The sequence below is a fragment of the Malassezia restricta genome, chromosome II (genome assembly GCF_003290485.1).
Source record: "Malassezia restricta chromosome II, complete sequence".
Lineage (NCBI taxonomy): Eukaryota > Fungi > Basidiomycota > Malasseziomycetes > Malasseziales > Malasseziaceae > Malassezia > Malassezia restricta.
In genome coordinates this window covers 121,641-141,493 of record NC_040194.1, presented here as the reverse complement: position 1 = coordinate 141,493, position 19,853 = coordinate 121,641, and the positions used below count along the sequence as shown (strand labels likewise).

At 57.6% G+C, this 19,853-nt stretch overlaps 16 protein-coding genes across 16 annotated transcripts; 8 read left to right on the top strand and 8 right to left on the bottom strand.

Annotated features, from left to right (window-relative positions):
- Positions 1 to 34: 34 nt before the first annotated feature.
- MRET_0936 (cell cycle control protein) lies at positions 35 to 1,793 on the bottom strand (the record flags this gene model as incomplete). The annotated part of the gene is made up of 2 exons (XM_027627563.1): positions 35 to 179; positions 205 to 1,793. 2 exons carry the CDS (start codon positions 1,791 to 1,793, stop codon positions 35 to 37), a joined length of 1,734 nt encoding a protein of 577 aa, XP_027483353.1.
- Positions 1,794 to 2,105: 312 nt separating this feature from the next.
- MRET_0935 (solute carrier family 39 (zinc transporter), member 1/2/3) lies at positions 2,106 to 3,191 on the top strand (the record flags this gene model as incomplete). Its single annotated transcript, XM_027627562.1, has 1 exon — positions 2,106 to 3,191. One exon carries the CDS (start codon positions 2,106 to 2,108, stop codon positions 3,189 to 3,191), a length of 1,086 nt encoding a protein of 361 aa, XP_027483350.1.
- A 425-nt stretch (positions 3,192 to 3,616) lies between these two features.
- On the top strand, positions 3,617 to 4,696 carry MRET_0934 (solute carrier family 39 (zinc transporter), member 1/2/3; the record flags this gene model as incomplete). Its single annotated transcript, XM_027627561.1, has 1 exon — positions 3,617 to 4,696. The coding sequence occupies one exon, from the start codon at positions 3,617 to 3,619 to the stop codon at positions 4,694 to 4,696; it is 1,080 nt and encodes a 359-aa protein (XP_027483351.1).
- Positions 4,697 to 4,799: 103 nt separating this feature from the next.
- MRET_0933 (glutamate N-acetyltransferase/amino-acid N-acetyltransferase) lies at positions 4,800 to 6,242 on the top strand (the record flags this gene model as incomplete). The annotated part of the gene is made up of 1 exon (XM_027627560.1): positions 4,800 to 6,242. One exon carries the CDS (start codon positions 4,800 to 4,802, stop codon positions 6,240 to 6,242), a length of 1,443 nt encoding a protein of 480 aa, XP_027483348.1.
- A 2-nt stretch (positions 6,243 to 6,244) lies between these two features.
- On the bottom strand, positions 6,245 to 7,111 carry MRET_0932 (uncharacterized protein; the record flags this gene model as incomplete). The annotated part of the gene is made up of 1 exon (XM_027627559.1): positions 6,245 to 7,111. The coding sequence occupies one exon, from the start codon at positions 7,109 to 7,111 to the stop codon at positions 6,245 to 6,247; it is 867 nt and encodes a 288-aa protein (XP_027483349.1).
- Positions 7,112 to 7,247: 136 nt separating this feature from the next.
- Positions 7,248 to 7,613, top strand: MRET_0931 (annexin A7; the record flags this gene model as incomplete). Its single annotated transcript, XM_027627558.1, has 1 exon — positions 7,248 to 7,613. One exon carries the CDS (start codon positions 7,248 to 7,250, stop codon positions 7,611 to 7,613), a length of 366 nt encoding a protein of 121 aa, XP_027483346.1.
- A 133-nt stretch (positions 7,614 to 7,746) lies between these two features.
- Positions 7,747 to 9,285, bottom strand: MRET_0930 (secretory lipase; the record flags this gene model as incomplete). Its single annotated transcript, XM_027627557.1, has 1 exon — positions 7,747 to 9,285. The coding sequence occupies one exon, from the start codon at positions 9,283 to 9,285 to the stop codon at positions 7,747 to 7,749; it is 1,539 nt and encodes a 512-aa protein (XP_027483347.1).
- Positions 9,286 to 9,932: 647 nt separating this feature from the next.
- MRET_0929 (HMG (high mobility group) box protein) lies at positions 9,933 to 11,435 on the bottom strand (the record flags this gene model as incomplete). The annotated part of the gene is made up of 1 exon (XM_027627556.1): positions 9,933 to 11,435. One exon carries the CDS (start codon positions 11,433 to 11,435, stop codon positions 9,933 to 9,935), a length of 1,503 nt encoding a protein of 500 aa, XP_027483402.1.
- Positions 11,436 to 11,718: 283 nt separating this feature from the next.
- On the top strand, positions 11,719 to 12,078 carry MRET_0928 (uncharacterized protein; the record flags this gene model as incomplete). The annotated part of the gene is made up of 1 exon (XM_027627555.1): positions 11,719 to 12,078. One exon carries the CDS (start codon positions 11,719 to 11,721, stop codon positions 12,076 to 12,078), a length of 360 nt encoding a protein of 119 aa, XP_027483401.1.
- On the bottom strand, positions 12,075 to 13,142 carry MRET_0927 (cyclin-dependent protein kinase complex component; the record flags this gene model as incomplete). The annotated part of the gene is made up of 1 exon (XM_027627554.1): positions 12,075 to 13,142. The coding sequence occupies one exon, from the start codon at positions 13,140 to 13,142 to the stop codon at positions 12,075 to 12,077; it is 1,068 nt and encodes a 355-aa protein (XP_027483408.1).
- A 404-nt stretch (positions 13,143 to 13,546) lies between these two features.
- On the bottom strand, positions 13,547 to 14,755 carry MRET_0926 (acetyl-CoA acyltransferase 1; the record flags this gene model as incomplete). Its single annotated transcript, XM_027627553.1, has 1 exon — positions 13,547 to 14,755. The coding sequence occupies one exon, from the start codon at positions 14,753 to 14,755 to the stop codon at positions 13,547 to 13,549; it is 1,209 nt and encodes a 402-aa protein (XP_027483407.1).
- A 303-nt stretch (positions 14,756 to 15,058) lies between these two features.
- On the bottom strand, positions 15,059 to 15,370 carry MRET_0925 (histone H4; the record flags this gene model as incomplete). Its single annotated transcript, XM_027627552.1, has 1 exon — positions 15,059 to 15,370. The coding sequence occupies one exon, from the start codon at positions 15,368 to 15,370 to the stop codon at positions 15,059 to 15,061; it is 312 nt and encodes a 103-aa protein (XP_027483410.1).
- A 423-nt stretch (positions 15,371 to 15,793) lies between these two features.
- MRET_0924 (histone H3) lies at positions 15,794 to 16,204 on the top strand (the record flags this gene model as incomplete). The annotated part of the gene is made up of 1 exon (XM_027627551.1): positions 15,794 to 16,204. The coding sequence occupies one exon, from the start codon at positions 15,794 to 15,796 to the stop codon at positions 16,202 to 16,204; it is 411 nt and encodes a 136-aa protein (XP_027483409.1).
- Positions 16,205 to 16,353: 149 nt separating this feature from the next.
- MRET_0923 (acylglycerol lipase) lies at positions 16,354 to 17,391 on the top strand (the record flags this gene model as incomplete). Its single annotated transcript, XM_027627550.1, has 1 exon — positions 16,354 to 17,391. One exon carries the CDS (start codon positions 16,354 to 16,356, stop codon positions 17,389 to 17,391), a length of 1,038 nt encoding a protein of 345 aa, XP_027483404.1.
- A 30-nt stretch (positions 17,392 to 17,421) lies between these two features.
- Positions 17,422 to 18,357, top strand: MRET_0922 (glycosyl transferase family protein; the record flags this gene model as incomplete). The annotated part of the gene is made up of 1 exon (XM_027627549.1): positions 17,422 to 18,357. The coding sequence occupies one exon, from the start codon at positions 17,422 to 17,424 to the stop codon at positions 18,355 to 18,357; it is 936 nt and encodes a 311-aa protein (XP_027483403.1).
- A 68-nt stretch (positions 18,358 to 18,425) lies between these two features.
- On the bottom strand, positions 18,426 to 19,820 carry MRET_0921 (peptidase inhibitor activity protein; the record flags this gene model as incomplete). Its single annotated transcript, XM_027627548.1, has 1 exon — positions 18,426 to 19,820. The coding sequence occupies one exon, from the start codon at positions 19,818 to 19,820 to the stop codon at positions 18,426 to 18,428; it is 1,395 nt and encodes a 464-aa protein (XP_027483406.1).
- Between the last annotated feature and the right edge of the window lie 33 nt (positions 19,821 to 19,853).

Below are 19,853 nucleotides of genomic sequence, written 5' to 3'. Positions count from 1 at the left end.
GGGAAAATTTGATCATCACGTGGATCCTGCGTGGTCACAGCGCGCGCGTCCAGTCAAACGGCTCCCACGCGACGCGAAACGCCTCCACCCGCTGAGACGATCCTGCCACGCGCTTGGGTCGCCGCCATCGATGCGGCTCGAGGTCCAGCATCGTGCCTAGAATTTCGTGTGCGAAATTGCTGAGTGTGAGTAGTGCATACGTACGCAGGGAATCCTGTGCCACCGACGTGATCACCGTCATCGTAGGTAGGTGCTTCGTAGTCCGACGCGTACTGGCGGTGCCGACGCGTGCGGTGTCGATCGCCATACCGCTCCTCAATCACATGGCCGTACCCGCGCTGGCCCTTATAGTCCCATTGCACCATGAAGTACGGCAGGCGGGAGACCATGCTGTGCTGAAATGGGCGCTGTTCGGTGAACGTAATCACCTGCTTGTGGTCCGACCACTCGGACTCGACCTCCGAGAGCCCTGAGTAAAAGTACGCGGGCACTTGAGCAAAAATGTCGTTCGGAATCGGCACCGCTTCAATGTACGTGTGCTTTTGATCACGCACAGACATGACCGTCTCAAAAAACACCATCGATTGGTTCCGAGATATGGCCATGCGCAACAGACACTTCATAAAATTGCGGATTTCCGTCCATCCATCCTCGTCCACATCTAACGAGCTCACGTGGTGATGCATGGGGACGATCCAGCAGTGTCCGTCTGCGAGAGGCTCCCGATCAGGGAGAGCTAGGTATACGCAGGAGCCGCTTGAGACGATCGTGGCTTGCGGCGGCGTTCGTCCGTCGTTTTGCCAGCAAAACGGACACTGGTCCAGGGCACGCTTGGTGCGCGCGAAATCCTCCATGGCAAACTGTCTCTTCATTGCATCGTCGCGCATGCGTTTGCGTGCAAAGCGCTGGGCCTCGTCGTCCATATACTCTGTGTCATTGACAAAGGCACGATCACCGGCAATTTGCTGAGCCAGCATAGCATCAGCGTCTCTTTCATCCGCACGTCCAGCACCATATCGCTCCTGACGAACAAGCTCAGCAAGAGACGTATCTTGATCCGACGAGGACGAGCCCAGGTCGTACAAACGACCATGCCCATCCATGACGGGGACAATTTCCACGCGGTCCTCCGACGTGCCTTGCCGTGCTGCCTCCCATTTTTCACGAAGTGAGGCGGCCTCCGGCTTTTGCAGAAGCTCAGCACGGAGTACTTGCGCCTCGAGCTGGTTTAGTTGGCTCACGTCCATAGAAGGGGGCACACGGGGTAGGGGCGACGAAGTGGACGCAGGCGGGGCCCGGGGAGGCGGCTGCTGGACAGTCGCAGGCCGCTGAAAGCCTGACGAAGAAGGTCGTGACGCGGCTTTTTTCGTTGGCTCGTGATGCTGTGGATGCAGAAACTGCCGCTCAGCGCACGCCTCGTGAAAAGCATCCATACTGCCGTAGCGCTCCACAGCTACCTCCTCAACAGGTACACCCCGCTGCTTAGCCATATCGTAGGTGCGTTCCAGCTTCATCATGCGCCATTTGTAGCCAGGTGCACCCTTCGCAGCTGGTGCTGGCGCAGACGGAGCGCTTCCCACCAAGTATGGATTGAGCTCGCGAGAGCTTACGCGTGGCTGAGGCTCTGGGCGGCGGTCCATCACGTCGCGACCGCCGTCGCCGGGCGACAGCATCCAATCATTGCGCACAGCGCGATGGGGATGAGATGCATACGTGTGATCTGTGTCGCGTTGCGCGGGAGGTGAGCGTTCTCGCCGAGGCGGTCGTGTGCCGTCGTACGACGACGACGGCATAGGACGAGTGGAGGTAAGGCGGCTGGGAGTGAGCCGCGCGCGGAGGACGAAGAGTAGCACGTGGCGGAGAGATCTTGGCAGCGGCCCGGATGTGCTTGCCGTCCAGGTGATTGGGCCAATCCCTGTGTGTCGGCCTGCCTAGATCGGGGCAAGACAGATCGTTGCTTCCTATTTGTCGACCGAGGGGCGTCGATCGATCTATCGATCGCGGGACTCGAATCTTGAAACGCTGGGCAAAAGCTCATGGCCCTTTCTGCCCGCGTACGCGCCAGTCCGTTATATCGTGCTTTTGTGAACCCCAGGTAAGACGGCATGTCGAGCGAGACCTCGTGTACGGGACGGGTGCCTGACAATGACGACCACATGGGAGTGCGAATTAGCGCTGTGTTTGTCGTTTTGGTGACGTCAGCGGGCGCTACCCTATTTCCCATTGTGACGAGGCGTCTTGCTCGTGTCAAGATCTCGGAGAATTTCTACGATTTCGCCAAGTACTTTGGCAGCGGTGTCATTATTGCCACAGCGTTTGTGCACTTGCTACAGCCAGCGCAGGAAGAATTGGGTCAGACATGTCTGCTTAAGAGTTTCCAGGACTATCCTATGGCGTACGCATTTGCCTTGATTTCCATGATGATCATGTTCCTTGGAGAATTTTATGCCTACCGGTTTGGCGCAGAGATTCTTGAGCGCCATGGTTTAGGGCGTGTGTCGGAGCAGCACACGTGTGGACCGCCAGACGCGAGGGCCTTTAACGAGGATATCGCGTCTGAGCAGCCGTCAGCGACCCATGACGTGGCGAGCCCCACGTCAGAGGAAGCGCGGCTGGAAGCTAAGGATGTTGATCCTGAAAGCGGTCCTATGGGCACAGAGGATGTGGTGATAAAGAAGCAGTCGTCAGGCACCGTCGAGGTGATTGGCGTGTTTGTGCTTGAACTGGGCATTTTGTTTCATTCAGTGATCATTGGCATCACGCTCTCCACGACGGAGTGGAACAGTGGTGCCGAAAGTTTTTTCGTCTTATACCCTGCCATCATCTTTCACCAGCTCTTCGAGGGTTTAGGTCTGGGTGCACGCCTCGCGCTTATGCCGTCCACGTACTCAGTTTGGTTCCTCTGCTTCTTGGGCATGCTGTATGCGTTGTGCACCCCCATCGGTATGGCGCTGGGTTTGGGAATTCGCCGCACTTATTCGCCAGACACGCCTACGTTTTACTATGTGTCTGGTGTGTTTGACGCCGTCTCGGCTGGCATTCTCATTTACTCCAGTCTGGTCGAACTCATGGCCCATGACTTTATTTTTAATAAAGACATGTATCAAAAGCCGCTATGGAAGGCGACACTGAACATCTTGGAGTTGTGGGCCGGCACAGGTGTCATGGCCCTCATCGGTCGCTGGGCATAGAGGTGCCTGCGTACCTGACAGACACGCAGAGCAAGCGCCCAGCTCATTTGATGAGTCTCGCTCGATTTGTATGCGTCTTGGCATATTCATACTGGCCAGCGCGAAGGTACACGCGTTTGAACAAGAGAATGCAGGGACCAGGCAGGTAGTGCGGCAGCATGGGACTCATCGTATGCAGGACGACGCAGCGTGCGTCTCAGAAAGTGGTCCGTAGGTGAGGATGCGCCAATCAAACTATGGAATCACCGACCACTCACTCCACTTGCGGATAGGAGTACCTTGTCGGCTCTCGTACGCATACGCCTGCAAAGAAAAAAAAAAGCGACCCTACCGGTATCGCGGTGCCACAAAATAGAAGGGAGCTGAGGGTATAAATCCATCCTTCCGCGTCGCATATCACCGCCCCGGTCGCCGTTCCAGACATCATGGGAGAATGCAAGGGTGAGAGGACTGATATTTCGAATGACCACATGGGCACCAGAATTGGCGCCCTATTCGTCATTCTTGTCACCTCGGCGATTTTCACCATCTTCCCGATCCTCACGCGCCGGATTCCCAATCTCCGCATCCCGGGCGTGATTTACGACTTTGCCAAGTACTTTGGTAGCGGTGTCATTATTGCCACGGCTTTTGTCCACTTGTTGGAACCTGCTACGGATGAGCTTGGGCAGGAGTGTTTGACGGAGAGTTTCCAGAATTACCCGATGGCGTACGCCTTTGCGCTCATTTCGATGATGCTCATGTTCATCGGTGAGTTCTTTGCATACCGATACGGTTCGCACATTCTCGAAAGTCGTGGTATGGGCGACTTTGCGCATAATCACCATCAACATGGTATGGTGGCGAACGCTGTGCACACGTCGGAACAGCTACCGCAGAATGAGGTCGAGCACAATCTGGTGAATCCCAATGAGGTCGAGCACAATCTGGCGAATCCCAAGGAGGCTGACCTCGAGAGCGACAGCTTTGGTGGAGAAATGGTGCTGCAGAAGAACACGTCGGGCACCGCCGAAGTGATTGGTGTGTTTGTACTGGAATTGGGTGTCGTGTTCCACTCGGTTATTATTGGTCTGACGCTCGCTACGACGGAGTGGGAAGGTGATGACGATAAGTTCTACGTGCTGTTCCCTGTGATTGTGTTCCATCAGCTGTTTGAAGGTCTTGGTTTGGGCTCTCGTCTGGCCTATATGCCCGAGTTCTTTAGCATGTGGTTCTTGTGTCTGCTTGCCTTGCTCTATGCGCTGTGCACGCCGGTCGGCATGGCCATTGGTTTGGGCATCCGCAACACCTTTTCGGCAGATACGCCCACATACTATTACACCACGGGTGTGTTTGACTCGGTGTCGGCGGGTATCCTGATTTACACCGGTCTCGTGGAGCTGATGGCCCACGACTTTATCTTTAATAAGGAGATGCACGCGGCTCCCACCTGGAAAGTCCTGCTCAACATTTTCGAACTGTGTGCCGGTGTGGGCGTGATGGCCCTCCTCGGTCGCTGGGCATAATCATTCGTTGTGGTCCCCCCTGTTGTAGGCCCCCCCAATAGGAAAGGATGTAATAAGTGGAGGTACGAAGCCTTGGAAGCGCCGCCAGACGAGACTGCTTGGCATGACTCGATCACCTGGTCTAGTGGTGCGATGGTGTCGGACGTACGCAAGCAAAGCCGAGCGTTTCGTACAGCCTATTTCGCCTGAGACACTACCGCGCGGCTACCTCGTAGCCAGCACGTACGCGGGCGTCAAGAAAGCCATCAGTCCAGGCACGTCGTCGGTGCCTATGTCCAAGCCGGATATGGCGCTGGTAGTATCTAGCGTGCCTGCCTCTGTGGCTGGTGTGTTTACGACGAATGCGTTCCGCGCAGCGCCGGTCGTGCATGCCACGACGGCGCTGCAGCAGGCGGGACCCGATGCGCGGGTGCGAGCCGTCCTCACGAACAGTGGGTGTGCCAATGCGGTGACGGGTGAAGCGGGTTTGGATGATACGCGCGCCCTCGTGGAGCAGGTGCGTGCCTCTCTTGCTCCCTCGTCGGATTGCACGCCTACGGATGTGCTTATGATGTCGACGGGCGTCATTGGCGTCCGTCTGCCCGTCCTACCGATGCAGCGGGCCATCGAGGACCTGGTCTCAGGTCGCCTCCTCCAGAATCATCCGGAGGCATGGCTGGATGTCGCGCGTGCTTTCATGACGACAGACACGTTTCCCAAGCTTCGTACGCGGTCCTTTTCGTTAGGCGGGCGTCAATGCCGTATAGCCGGCATTGACAAGGGTGCAGGTATGATTCATCCGCGTATGGCATCGGCGTCATCAGCGCTGCATGCGACGATGCTGGGCCTCTTCGCCACGGATGCCCCGATCGCTACGCCAGACCTGCAGCGGTGCCTGAATGAGGCGGTGCGCGTATCGTTCAACTGCGTCAGCGTTGACGGCGATATGAGCACCAATGATACGGTCGTGGCGCTGGCGAACGGCCAGGCGACGGCCGAGGATGGATCGGTGCCGGACGAGTGGTGGACCGAAAAGTCGCACCCTGATTTGGTGCGCGCCTTTCAGGCTGAGCTTACGGCGCTGTGTACCGAGATGGCCCAACTCCTCGTGCGCGACGGCGAAGGGGCAGAGAAGTTTGTGCAAGTGCGTGTCCGACATGCCGGCACGTATGAACAGGCGCATGCTATCGCTGCCTCGATCAGTACGTCCGCCCTCGTCAAGTGCGCGATGCACGGTGAGGATGCGAACTGGGGCCGCATTCTGTGTGCGGCTGGCTATGCGGCGCTGCCGGCGCCGGCGTGGGCCGTGGATCCCAGCAAGGTGCATGTGACGTTTGAGCCGCCTCCGGGCGTGCAGGAAGCACCTCTTCCGACGCTGATCGATGGCGTGCCACAAGTGGTGGACGAGGCACATGCGGCACGGCTCCTTCAGCACGAGGACATTTACGTGGATGTGGATTTGCAGGGTGGGACATGGCGTCGTGAGGAGGCGGTGGCCGAGGCCGTGTACTGGACCTGTGACTTTAGCAAGGAGTATATCACGATCAATGGCGATTACCGCACGTAGCGCTACGTGAACTGTTTCCATATATGTGAGAGGCTGATTTGGTTGCCCAGGACGAGACGGAGGCCCAGGTAGAGAAGTAGGAGGGCCGCTGAGATAAAGGTCCAGGGCGTCATGTACATGACGTCGATCCAGTTGATCGGCGGCGACGTTTCGCCGCGCAGCCATACCGAGACACTCTGGTGCAAGCGCTCGGAGCGCAGGCGCTGGAGCCGCACGTTTTTGTCGAGGATGCGCCGGGTGGGGACGTGATACACGACTAGCGTCGGAGTCATCAGCACGTCAAACTTGTACGCCATGTGCACGCGACTAAAAGGACGGACGTACGACGTGCCTGCGGCATCGGACTGCACGACAGAGTCGTCCGGATCGGCATCGTCAGCGAGGAGGAACTGCTCGGGCAAGGCGTCTTCTTCCTCCTCTTCTTTGTCCGGGTCGATCGAGGATCCATCATGCCACTCGAGCGAGAGCCATGGCCGATTGCGCGTCGCAGCCTTATAGTGCCGAGCGTCGGTATCGACGCTGACATACACAACTTTGACCTCGTGGGGGTATTGTCGGCACAGGTTCGATACAAGCTGTTGGCATCCTCTGCCATCGGTCGCGTTCCAATGGCTCCCGAAGTAGAATACGACTAGCTTGGTGTCGCGAAATGCTTGCTTGAGGTCCACACCCTGGCCATGTCCATCTATCATGCGCAGCCGCCGAAGCAACGGATCCGGATGCCGGTATCGGGCGGGAGGCGGTAGCGTGGCATTTTGCTTTTGCTTCAGCACGGACTTGGGCGCCGCATGGGGCGCCGCGGCAGCAGAACCGGAGGCATGCGTGTCTTGGAGGTCGAACGCCACATTCCGCGCTCGAAGGGAGGCCATGGCGCGTCGAGCGCCCCTAGAGGGGGCGCTGGGCGCCAAGCCACCAAGGTGTCACGTGAAGGCAAGGCTCGCCCGCGGGAGAGCCACGCGCTCTTCGAGGTTCCGCTCTCTGTTCATTGCCCCACGGACGCCCACCATGTCGGCGAAAGATTATTACAATGGAACTTCTGGCGGTGCCGGAGGGGGAGCTTACAAGCCACCTGCAGGCCCCCCACCCGGTCAGGGTGGCGGCTACCCCATGGGCGGTGCGCCTGGTGGCGGGTACCCTCCGCAGGGTGGATACCCTCCGCAAGGAGGCTACTACCCACCGCCCCCGCAGCAGGCGTACGGTGGCATGCCGCCAGGCGGTGGTGGCTACTATGGCAATGCGCCTCCTCAACCAGTGTATATCCAGCGTCCGCAACAAGGCGGTGGTGATGCAGCACAGGGCTGCTGTGCCTGCCTGGCCGCGATGCTCGCCTGCTGCTGTCTCGAAGAGCTCTGCATGGCCTTTTTGTACTAGATACACACCTCCTTCCAATAAAGCCGTTTTACATTCCCCCTAATTTACATCGCGTGCTATAGAGTTATTCCTACGACGGATTCATGGCGCGCCATGCGTTCGAGAAAGTGGATTCTGATCGACGGGCACGCGCCTAGTGGTGCTTGCCGTGCTTCTTCTCGGCCTTGAACTTGGCAGCGGCCTTCTTGCTTTCCTTCGTGTGGTCACCACCCTCACCTGGCGAGATGTCGCCCTTCTTGAGCACGTGAAGCTTGGTCTTGTGGTGCGTGTTCGGGTTCTGACCAGCCTTGAGGCGGTTCTTCAGAATCGAGTCGTTCGGACCAATTTCCTTACCGAGCATGTCGAGCGCAGCTTCCAAAATGCCACGGAAACGCTCACCCAGCACATTCACGTCCAGAGCAGGGTTCTGGCTCTCGACATCAAACTGGCAGGCACCGCCATACCAGTCCTTGCCGTTGAAACGGTCGCGCATGTACTGGACAATGTAAGGCAAGTTCAGCAGGTACGTCGTCACGTGCACGAGCGACGTGGAGCTGTACGTCAGGAAACGAACGTTGGCACCGTTGTTGCACCATTCCACAGCCGTCTTGTTGGCCTGGTGCCAATTGATTTCCTCATCGTACAGAGCGTGGAACATAAAGATGGGCTTGCGAGGCGTGAAGCGAGGGTTGTGACCCATCGTGTTCATGTTCGAGATCTTCCGCATCTGTGGCCACGAGGACAGGTTGCGACCGCCCTTGATGTAGCGCTCCGACTGGAACGTGGCACCAAAGTAGCGGATCACAGATTCGTAGACACACGAGTTCCGCATAACCTTCTCGGCAATCTTACCTTCTTCAGTCCAGACCTCGTCGTCGAGCAGGTTTCCGACTTCGTCCCTGTAGGCGTCCATCAGGCCAATGGCACCGGCCACCACCAGCGACGAAGTAGGCTTACCGTCGAGCGAGTTGAGCGTGTACAGTGGGTCCGTCATCGAACCACCCAGCGACCAACCCACCACGTTCAGCTCATTGGCGTACGACTCGTGCAGACTCGCAGCCCAGCCGTTGGGTGTCGAGCCACCCGAGTAGCCGTGACCAATGTGCATAGGGTTGCTCGAGAGCTGAAGCGGCTTAAAGTTGTTCGCAGCGCGCATCGAGTCCAGAACCATGTGACCACCAAAGCGGCCAGCCGAGAAGGCACTCTCGGGACCTTCGTGGTCAGGGGCGTTCACAATCCAGCCTTCCGCCAGGAAAAGCGTGTACAGCATTTGCTCCCAACGAGGCTCAAAGTTGGCAATTTCAAGGACACCCGTCTTGCGGAAAGCATAGCTGGGGGCGCACTGAATAAAGTTCGAGTTTTCGGGCGACGAGATCGTCACCACACGGTCGCGATGGGCATGGCTCGGCACGAGGAACGTCGTCACCGTGTACGAGGGTTTGTCGGGCCGAGCACCGGCGGTGCGGTAGAGCACCTGCCAGGCGTCGAGCTTCCACTCAAAGATACCGAGCGAGGCGGCTTGGATCTTACGCTCACGAAGGATCGTACCTGGGGCCTCGTTTTGCCAGCCATTTTCAGAGGGGTAGTAGAAAGGATCGTCTTGAGGGTAAGGAACATTTCCGAGTGCCGTCACAAATGGCACAGCCAATGCAACAGCCAGGGCCAGCCAGTGGACCAGGCTAACGTACATCATAGTGTAAGGGAAAGACCTGTCGAAACTCGAAGAGTTAGACGGGCCAAAGTGGGGTTTATACAAGCGCGTCGCGGTGCTCAAAATAGATTTTATAGGTATGGGCGGTTTTGGGCGCTTGTGTACGCCATGCAATCCAATCCCAGTCAGGTGAGATTCCACTGTGCGTACAGGCCATCTGTCGAATCACAGAGCCACATGACGTACAGAGGCGCGGCGAGACGATGATCTGATTGGTGCTCATCATACGATGCAAGGATGTGCATGTAGTGGCGGTGTTCCGTGCATGCTTAGTAACTTTTTGAGGGTATGTGCAGGATGAAAGAAGATCTAAAAGTCAGAGAACCAACCAAAAATGAGCATTGGCTCCACGGAGGGGATCAAACAGGCGACGCCACCCCTGTTGTCGGCGACAAGGACAGTTGTGCCCCCAACAGCGCGCTTCTTGATTTGTTCGTACTCTAATTTCCTAACATTGATTCAGGTCCATGCAAGCCAGCGTGTTGCATTCCACAAGGTATGCAGCTGGCACGCGTGTAGGAGAGGGGGCCACCCTTCTATGAACGCGACCCACGTAAGCCTGAGATGACTTGAACGCGCGTCGAGTGGGGGCGACGCTGCCGAATCCAGGCTTTCGTGCCCCAGGATCATTACGTCATGTGGAAAAAGTCTCCCTCCATGAGGAGAGGGGGGGGAAGCATCCAGTCGCGTGTTTCAGGCACGACGGAGAGCCAACGCTCTTGGTCAGATTCGGGGTTCCATGGCGCCGAGAGCGCTGCCGTATCCATTTCTGCCCAGGGTGAGCTTGGAGGGTGGTCAAATTCTGCCATGGATGGCATGATTGACGTTGGCAAAAGATGACCATCTGCTGGAAGTCGTGTTTTGGGTGAGACAGGTGGAAGAAACAGGGGCGGAATAGCCGGCGTCTCGGACACGACCACAGAGCCTGGTGTCGGTGCCGTGGCCTGAGGCGGAGTGGGAGCCATGGAAAAGGGCGTGTCTTCGATCCCTGACGTCAGCAAGAGAGCTGAGGGGCCCAACGAAAAGTGCTCCAGCTGTTCTACAGCAGAGGGCGCAAATGTCGTGCTGGACGAGGGTGTCTGCGATGGCGTCGATGCGGGCGATTCGACCTGCCTGTCCCTCAATGGGGGTGGTGCGCTCCCTGCCGGTGACACAGATGAGTGCCAGCAGGGATCGAAATGAGGTGTCGTGGCAGCCGACGAAGCTACCAGATCAGACGGTGTGGATACTTGGCTCTGGTGAGACGAAACAGTGGACGCGTCAAATAGCCACCGGAAAGCCTCGTTCATTTCCCGTGTATCAGGGCATGGTGCTTTGAGTAGTGTCGTATGGCAGGGAGGCGCTGACGAGGACCGACGCAATCCGGCTGGGCGCTGAGGTGACATGGTCATGTTGGGTCGGAAGGGAGATGATGCATTCGATTGGATAGCCCATGCGGGCGAAGGTGGGAGAGACGGCGAGGACGTGAAAGCGCTGTCATTTGACTCGACGCGCTCTAATGCGGCAGGTCGTCGTGGAGACCGCTTGGGTGGCCGGTGTCGTGTGACACCCTCGCGGCCACATGATTTCAGAATAGCGTCGGCGATACGTTCGCACTGACGTTCGGTGCTGGACAGGCGGCGAATATTGCGCCGATTGGTGACGTGGCGACGAGACGACGGACGGTATTTGTAGTTGGGGTGCTGTTGCCTGTGCCGCTGCTTTTCTATGTCCGCCTGCATCTCCCACATTTTGCGTTCGTCCGCATTAAGGTTGTGCCACATATGCGAGATAATGCGGCTGATATTGCGATGGTCGCGTTCGACTTCTTTTGGTACGAGGTTGGTCGTCACGGCGTGCGAGCGGAACAGGATAAAGGCATTGCATGGCCGCTTGATATGATGTGCTGACTGGCGTCGTGGATGAGAAGTTTGTGCCTCGGGCTGTGCGGGTGGCTCTGGCTGTGCGGGCGACTCGGCTTGCTGCAGAGGGGACAGGGCATGAGAGGCGGCGGGGCGATGGGAGCTTAGGAAATCAATCAAGTCTTGTTGCTCTGCGGGTGGTGGCTGCTGTGCGGACGTGCTTTGGGTGGACGTGGGCGAGGGTGTCTGTACTTGGGTGGGCGTGGAAGGCGTCTCGGTCGCGGCACTCATGGATACTCCATACACAACGGTGCGCTGCTCGAGGAACGCGAGCAGGCACCTTGCCAGTTATACGTGACGGAGCAGCCAGAACAAAGGCGGCTAATGGCAAATGAAAGAGCTATCCTTGTTTGTTTAAGAGCTTGGAGCCAGCACATGTGTCTATTTTTCGCCTACCTACGACCATGCGTTTGATTGGCAAGATACAACAAAGAACCTTGGAAAATGAAATAGGCACTGAGCAGATCTTGATCCGCGCACAAAACTTGGCACACACTTGCTCCAATGAAGGACGATGTGCTGCATGGCCGCGTACGCGTTTTTTTCGCACATGCGCATGGTTTGTCTAGGGTGCCAGCCACAACAGAATTTGATTGGCTCGCTTGCGTTGTCCAGTGCCTACTTGCCACCCAAAGCGACGACCTCCACGTCATGCAACGAGTGGTCGCGAACCTCGGTGGGCCAGCAAAATGGACCACGACCAATGGTCGTGTGCGGCGTTGAGAACAAAATGCGCAAGTGCGACACGTTGCGTGTGAAACAAAGATTGCAGGGACGGGGTATACATTATGGCCACAATTACGTACAGAATGCAATAGAAAGAACCAGGGCCGAAAGAGATGGCATCATACGTGACAATATCCCGCGTACCTAGTGAGGTCGTGACGTAGACTCAGAGTCTGCGATGTTCTCTGCCTGGGAAAGCGGCCGTGCAATGTTGTGGGTGGCCGAGTGGTCGTGTGCATACGCCAATAGCTGATTGCCGTATTGCTGGATCTCCGCCATGGGAACGGTCAAGCGGAAATCGGTGAGCAGCAAAAAGTGGAGTTCCAGCTGATTCAATTCATGGACGGCCAATCCGCCCACCTTCGCATAGCGTGCATTAGTGTAAAATACATCGCTGAAGAACTTGCTCGCAACGGTGACACCGGCGATAACAAGACGGTGCACGTTGTAGCTATCAATAGCAAAACCACTGATACCGGGGAATCCACCGCTGTTCGCGGCCTCCTGGCGGGCATGATCGCCCGACTCCTTGTCGGCCCATGGCGTCGACACAGGCGACGGCGGTGCTGATGCGTGCGACGGTGCACTAGTTGTCCCTTCGCCAGGAAATTGGCCCAGGGCACCCACGCGACTGAGTCGATCAAAATACACCAGCAGACTCAGAAAAATATCGTTGGTCATGGGGCAATATTTCAGGATACGAAAAAGGTATGCCTCAATACTGATACTGGGTATGTGTCGTGCGTGAAAACAGAGTGTGCTGTTGGACGTATTAAGCGTAGCAAGCGCGGCAGTCGTAATGTTTGGCCGCTTTGGGTCCGCCAGCGGCAAGTGCATGGAAGATGACATGTCCCGTGTTGTTTGGGCAAAAGAGTCCTGAGCCTGATGTCGTTGATGTAGTGGTCGTAACTGGTCGTTCGACGAGGCGATGTGCTGCAGCAGGACAGCTAGCATGCGAAGCAGCTCTGTGGATGGAAAGTTGACAATGTCCAGCTGGGGTACACGCGGACCGCGCGAAGAAGAACTGCCACGCGACCCCGGCGAGGTAGACGCCGAGAGCGCAGGCGATGTACTCGATTCTTTGTGCCTGTGCTCCGGCGAAGTAACAGACGTCCGGCGCGTTTTGTAGGCACGGCCTTCTGTGTCTTCTAGCATGGACACGTCCTGGCTCGCTCGATGGAGCTGGTCTGTCGATGGCGTGGAAAGTGACATGCGTACTACGCCAGTAAGAGCCACTCGTGACAATCGTTGCGTGGAAAAAGGGCCGAGGGTATAGTAGGCAGTCGGGAGCCCTTTATCTGCAAGCACCTCGATCCAATGCCTGAATCACTGATACCCCTCCGGATCTCCCAAACGGCCCACAGTGCGTCAACACACGTAGCAGAGGTGACAACCGAGTGCAAGAGTAGATACGAAAACAGCGTTCCGAGTAATGGTCGAGCGTCCGCTGCACGGCTTGCTAAGCAAAGCGCACGTGTCGCCGAACGATCAGCCAAGGCCAAGCACCAGAGCCACACAATTTGTGTGCGCACGTGATTAGGCGACAAGGCACCGCTCCCCAACGGTCGAGGTTGATCGGAAACGTGCTATGTAGAGAAGAGGGAAGCCTGCGGCGTTTACTGCTCATTCACAATGAGCGAAGCCATGCCCATACCGGTACCAATGCACATTGACGTGACGATGAGCTTGGCGCCTGTGCGCTTGGCCTCGGCAAGAGCGGTAGCAATTTGGCGCGAGCCCGTCGCACCCAGAGGGTGACCCATGGCAATGGCACCGCCCACAGGGTTCACCTTGGCGAGAGGCAGACCGACATGCTCCACGGAGAAGAGAGCCTGGGAGGCAAAGGCCTCGTTGATTTCGTAGATGTCCACGTCGTCCTTTGTGATGTGAGCCTTTTCGAACAGCTTGGGAATAGCAAAGGCGGGACCAATACCCATCAGGTTCGGTGGGACACCCACCACCACGGCACCAGCAAACTTGCCGACAATAGGGAGGCCGAGCTTCTGGGCCACGCTGCGGCGGGCGAGGAGCACAGCGGCGGCGCCATCCGTGACCTGCGAAGCGTTGCCGGCGTGCGTGCAACCGTCCTTCTCAAAGGCTGGCTTGAGCTTCGAGAGGGATTCCTTCGTTACACCCTGACGAATGCCGTCATCTTCAGCAATGTAGCGCTCGTTGCCGTCGTCGTCGATGTACTTGATAGGGATGATCTCGTCCTTGAACTTACCTGCAGCCTTGGCTGCAGCAGCGCGCTTGTAGGACTCGGCAGCAAAGGCATCTTGCTTTTCACGAGTGACGTTGTACTTTTTGGCCACGTTCTCGGATGTGATGCCCATAGGAAGCATGCAGTCAGCAGCCTCCTCGTTGCTCATAATTTCGTCCGACATCTTGACAGGCATAACACCCGCACCGTAGTTGAGAGTCATCGACTCGGTACCCGCACCGATACCCAGATCAATTTGACCAGTGATGATTTCGTTAGCAATCTGTGTGACGGAAGCGAGGCCCGACGAGCACTGACGGTTCACGGTGTTCACAGCAGCCGTGTTAGGGATGCCAGCCCACAGAGCAGCCTGGCGAGCACCTGTAGCACCACCACCAGGGGGCAGCACGTTACCTACGGAAACGTCCTCGATGAGCTTGGGGTCGACACCTGTCTTGGCAATAAGACCCTTGAGCACGTTACCGAGCATCTCTTCAGGCGTGCACTGAGCAAGGCCGCCCTTGCGAGCGCGCGTCAATGGCGAGCGGTAAGCGCCACAGATCACAACATCGTCGTTGTGCTTTTCGATAATCTGCGACTTTCCAGTGTAGGTAGCAAAGCTCATAGTTTGATCGATAGCTGTCCAGAATCCGGGGCCACGCACGACAAAACCAACCACCGGCTATGGGCCGGTAGCCAGACCACCGCCGCCGGTCATGTTCGGCCGACAAGTAGACGTCCAGGTGCTATGTGCACGTGGCTGTCAGTAGGCGTGTCAAGGGGCGGTGAAGGACGTCGACGTTGCGTGCAACAATGCCATCAGATGTTCATAAAGCTATACCAAACTAGGGCATGACATTGAGGTAGAACTAGATATAATAATACAAAGAAGAAACATGCAGGGCAAAGCAGGCTAGTTGTTCGGAGTTTAGGCACCGAAACCGTAGAGCGTGCGGCCCTGGCGCTTGAGAGCGTAGATGACGTCGAGCGACGTGACCGTCTTGCGCTTGGCGTGCTCCGTGTACGTGACCGAGTCGCGGATCACGCTTTCAAGGAAGAGCTTGAGCACACCACGAGTCTCGTCGTAGATCAGACCCGAGATACGCTTAACACCACCACGACGGGCGAGACGACGGATAGCGGGCTTGGTGATACCCTGGATGTTGTCGCGCAAAATCTTGCGGTGGCGCTTGGCACCACCCTTGCCGAGACCTTTACCACCCTTTCCACGACCAGACATTGCTTAAGACTGGAATTCAGTTGTGGGAGAAAAAATGAAACCGATGGAGGCCAGGTATTTGTACCAAAGCGGGGGGTTCCACGAGCGACCTGCGGTATGAGCGCGCGTCAGTGATGCGACGCGCTGTATGTGATGTTGGGTGGCAAAATCACGTAGCGAGGGGATCGGGTGTGATGTCGTGGCTGTATCGGGAATGATGTCACGTGGATGTCTCTGGGCGGTGGGTGATGTGGGTGGGTGTGTGCGATCCCTCCACCGTATCATGCGCGCCTCCGTGTGATCCTGCAGACGCGTTTGATCTGACCGAGCGTGTCGTGCCAGCCCGAGCGTGATCGCGTGCAGAAAGAGCGTATGCCGCGTAATATAAAATATCCCTCTGTGGCGAACACGTTTGCCCATCGTCTACTTCTTCTATCTTGAACCATGGCGCGTACCAAGCAGACAGCCCGCAAGTCCACTGGTGGTAAGGCTCCTCGCAAGCAGCTCGCCACCAAGGCCGCTCGCAAGTCGGCCCCTACGGCCGGCGGTGTGAAGAAGCCTCACCGTTACCGCCCTGGTACCGTCGCTCTGCGTGAGATTCGTCGCTACCAGAAGAGCACGGAGCTGCTGATCCGTAAGCTCCCCTTCCAGCGCCTTGTCCGTGAGATTGCTCAGGACTTCAAGACCGACCTGCGTTTCCAGTCGTCGGCTGTTCTTGCTCTCCAGGAGTCGGCTGAGGCATACCTTGTGTCGCTCTTTGAAGACACGAACTTGGCTGCCATTCACGCTAAGCGTGTCACGATCCAGCCTAAGGACATTGCCCTTGCGCGTCGTCTCCGTGGCGAGCGCAGCTAAGTCTGTATGTGGTCCGTGGTGCTTTGGGCCTGCGGTGCCAATTCTCTCCTAGTGTATGTACTTTTATTCCACAATGATGAGATTTCTCGATGTCACGTGTGTGGTGGTCCGTAGCGCCGAGTGGTCCGTGTGGGCGTTTGTCTTGGGTCATGGCGCAGCCGTTTCAAGTGAGCATTGACGTAGCCCATCCAGGTACGACGCAGGAGGAGTGGTACGACTTGCGTGGCGATGGCTCGACGCAGTATTATTTGAAGCACTGGTACCCCACAGATCCATCTACGAAGGAGGTGGCGCAGCCGAAGGCTGCGGTGGTATTTGTGCATGGCTTTGCCGACTATTGCGATCGGTACACGGGTGTCTTTCGCGTGTTTCCTGATCGAGGTATCCAGGTATCTGGCTTTGACCAGCTGGGCTTTGGTCGAACCTGGCACGAGTCGCCGAACCGTGCGACGACGCATGGCTGGACGTCGTGGCCGGATCAGTTCAGGGATGTCTCGTGTATGCTGAGATTGACGCGTGCGCGACTGGACGAGCGGTGGGGAAAAGACACGGTCCCGCTGTACTTGATGGGTCACAGTATGGGGGGCGGCATCACAGCGGCCTTTTTCACGCGCGATCCTGCGTCGCCTCCTGAGGAAGAGGTGAAGCAGCTGGTCTCGGGCGCGATTCTCATGTCGCCCTGGCTGGATATCCACTTCCCCATCCCGACGGCGGTGGGTATCCCTGTCATGCGGAGCGTCCTGCGATGGTTCCCGACGATCAAGCTGCCTCTCGGTCCGCCGTCCAAGGATCTATGTCGAGAGAGTGCCGTCGTGCAAGATGCGCGTGTGAATCCGCTGTCGAGCTGCTATGTCCACGTGCGATGCTTGTATGGTCCATTGAGTGGAGGTCCCCAGATTGTGGCGGAGGACTATCGGCGGTGGCCAGAGCGCCTGCCCCTGCTGATTTGTCATGGCACGGGTGATAAAGTCACGCGCTGGGACTGTAGCAAGAAGCTGTATGACCATTTGAAGGGGCTAGGCCGGTCTGTGCAGCTCGTGTCGTTTACGGGCTTTTATCATGAGGCCATTTTTGAGCCGGGCCAGGACAAGGTCCTGTTCGCTCAGACCCTCGTGGACTGGGTGGAGAAGCAGGTGGAGGCCCGCGGGCGGCCCTTGCCGCCAGCGAACGAGCGTAGTGTGCCGTAGACGCAATTGGGCCCAATTTGTCGGCAGGCCATGACCGATCGCGTGGTGGCTCACCAGGGGGCCGCATGCTGGGCGACATTATTTACGCACGCGCACTACTTGCCATGCCTAGCTGTGCTGCTGCAGAACATGCGTGCATGCCAGACCCGATACCCCCTTGTCGTGATGGTGACAGAGACGGTCGATGCGCGTACTCGCGAGCGGCTGACGCGGATGGGGTGTGTTTTGCGCGACGTGGACGCGTGGCGCGTTCCGCATGCGGATGGCTCGCTGGCCTTTGAGCGCTTCCAGAACGTATGGACCAAGCTGCGCGCGTTTGAGCTGTATGAGTACGAGCGCGTCGTGATGATCGACTCTGACATGCTCATGTGCCACAATATGGACGAGCTCTTCGACCTACCACTAGAGCGCGGCATGATCGCCGCTGCGTTGGCGTGTACATGCAATCCGAAGCAGATCCCTACCTACCCAGCTGAGTGGACGCCGCGCAACTGCGGATACGCACTCCGGCCTCATCCACCTAACGATACGCGGCAGCTGACCAAGCCGACGCACCGGCTCATCAACAGTGGCGTGGTGGTGCTGGAGCCATCGCAAGAGCAACATGATAAGATCCACACGTTCATTCTGCAGCATCCTGAGCGCGTAGCGCAGTATCGTTTTCCAGACCAGGATCTTCTCGCGGACGTGTACAGCGAGCGAGTCCAGATGCTCCCATGGCACTACAATGCCCTCAAAACACTGCGCCAATGCCATCCTGACCTGTGGAACGATGACGAGGTGCGCATGATCCATTATATCCTCGACAAACCCTGGCTCCTCGGTCCCGCCCCGTGTGGGGAACACACACATCTCCATTCGCTCTGGTGGAACGCGTACGCGTCCCTCGCTGCTCATCCCGCCACCCTGGGCATGACGCGTGACGAATGGGCGAAGGAAGTTGCCTTACATGTGCGGGGTATATAGTGCTACGGACAAACTGACTTCTCACGACCAAGTTAGTTTCACGCGTACTTACCGGCCACATTGTGGCGTTACGATGTTTTGGGGCGTTTGGGGGAGGACAAGACAGAGGGCTCAGCGCTGCGTTTGAGGGGCTCGTCTTCGTACGTAGCGATGTCCGCTTGCTCGTAGGAGGCCGTCTCGGCATCGAATGCCGTCTCTGTGGCCTGTTCCGTGTCGCTCGCTTCGTTGCCACGCGGGATGCGGGTGGTGGGTGCTACCTCGGGATCGACAGGCTCATCGTAGTCGGCGTGCTCGGTGCCAGCGTCCTCATCGTGCGGCTGGACGATGTCTTGGTCCGCGATGGTATCTGGATCAGCATCTGGGGCGTCATCGGCCTGGGTATCGTGGGCATCATGGTCGACTTCCTCGTCCAGGGCATGCACCACATCTTGGACTTGGCTCGAGACATGTGCCGCATGATCGGCCTCCTCGACCAAGGCATGCATCGCATCATTGGGCTCCTTGCTGGGCACTGTTTCATCGCCGTCCTGGCTCGGCACGTCTTTCGGAGCCTCCTCGTCCAGGGCATGCATCGCGTCGAGGGCATCGTCCCGCATAGGCGCCGCATTATGGGCCTGCTCATTCGATTCACGCGTGTCATGATCGGTTTCTTTGCCTGGCACGTCGTCATCGGCCTCCTCGCCTTTATCACCGGCCTCTTCACCTTCGTCACCGGCCTCCTCGCCTTCGTCACCGGCCTCTTCACCTTCTTCGGCCTCCTCACCTTCTTGACCGGCCTCCTCGTCCTCTTTATCCGCCTCCTCGATCCCCCTTTCCACCTCCTCAACCTCTATATCCTCCTCATCGTCGTCTTCATCGGCCTCCTCGTCCTCTTTACCCGCCTCCTCGATCCCTCTTTCCACTTCCTCATCCTCTTTATCCTCCTCCTCATCGTCTTCACCGGCCACCTCGTCCTCTTTATCCGCCCCCTCGTCCTCTTCACCGGCCTCTTCATCCTGGGCATCCTCTTCCGACTCTTCGCTACCCAACGCAGTGGCCAGCTCATTATAGCGCGAGATAAAGCGCGGCTCCTCTGTCACGACTAAGCGCAGACTGCCATGACACTCAAATCCAAGCGCGAGTTGCGAGATGTCTTGCAGAGAAATGTCGCGCGCATAGACGTTGTCTTCGCGTAGGACTAAATCGAGGTCCGGAAAGGCGATGCAAAGCTCCGTGCCCTCCTCCAAAAACTCACCCAAGACATGAGCGACACGTAAAGCACCAAACACTGCATCCAGGGGCTCCCAAAACAAGGAGCGATCTATCGGCAGAGCAGGGGCAGGCACGCCCACCAAGATGCGCTCGTCGTCGTCGTTCGTCTCTTCCACATACACGGTAGGTCCTTGGTCACTCGCGGACGGAAATACACAAAAATCCTGCTCCTGAAACGTGAGGCACACCGTGTGCGGCTCCGCGTCGTCCATCGTAAGGCGCCGACCTTCACAGCGCGGGCGACG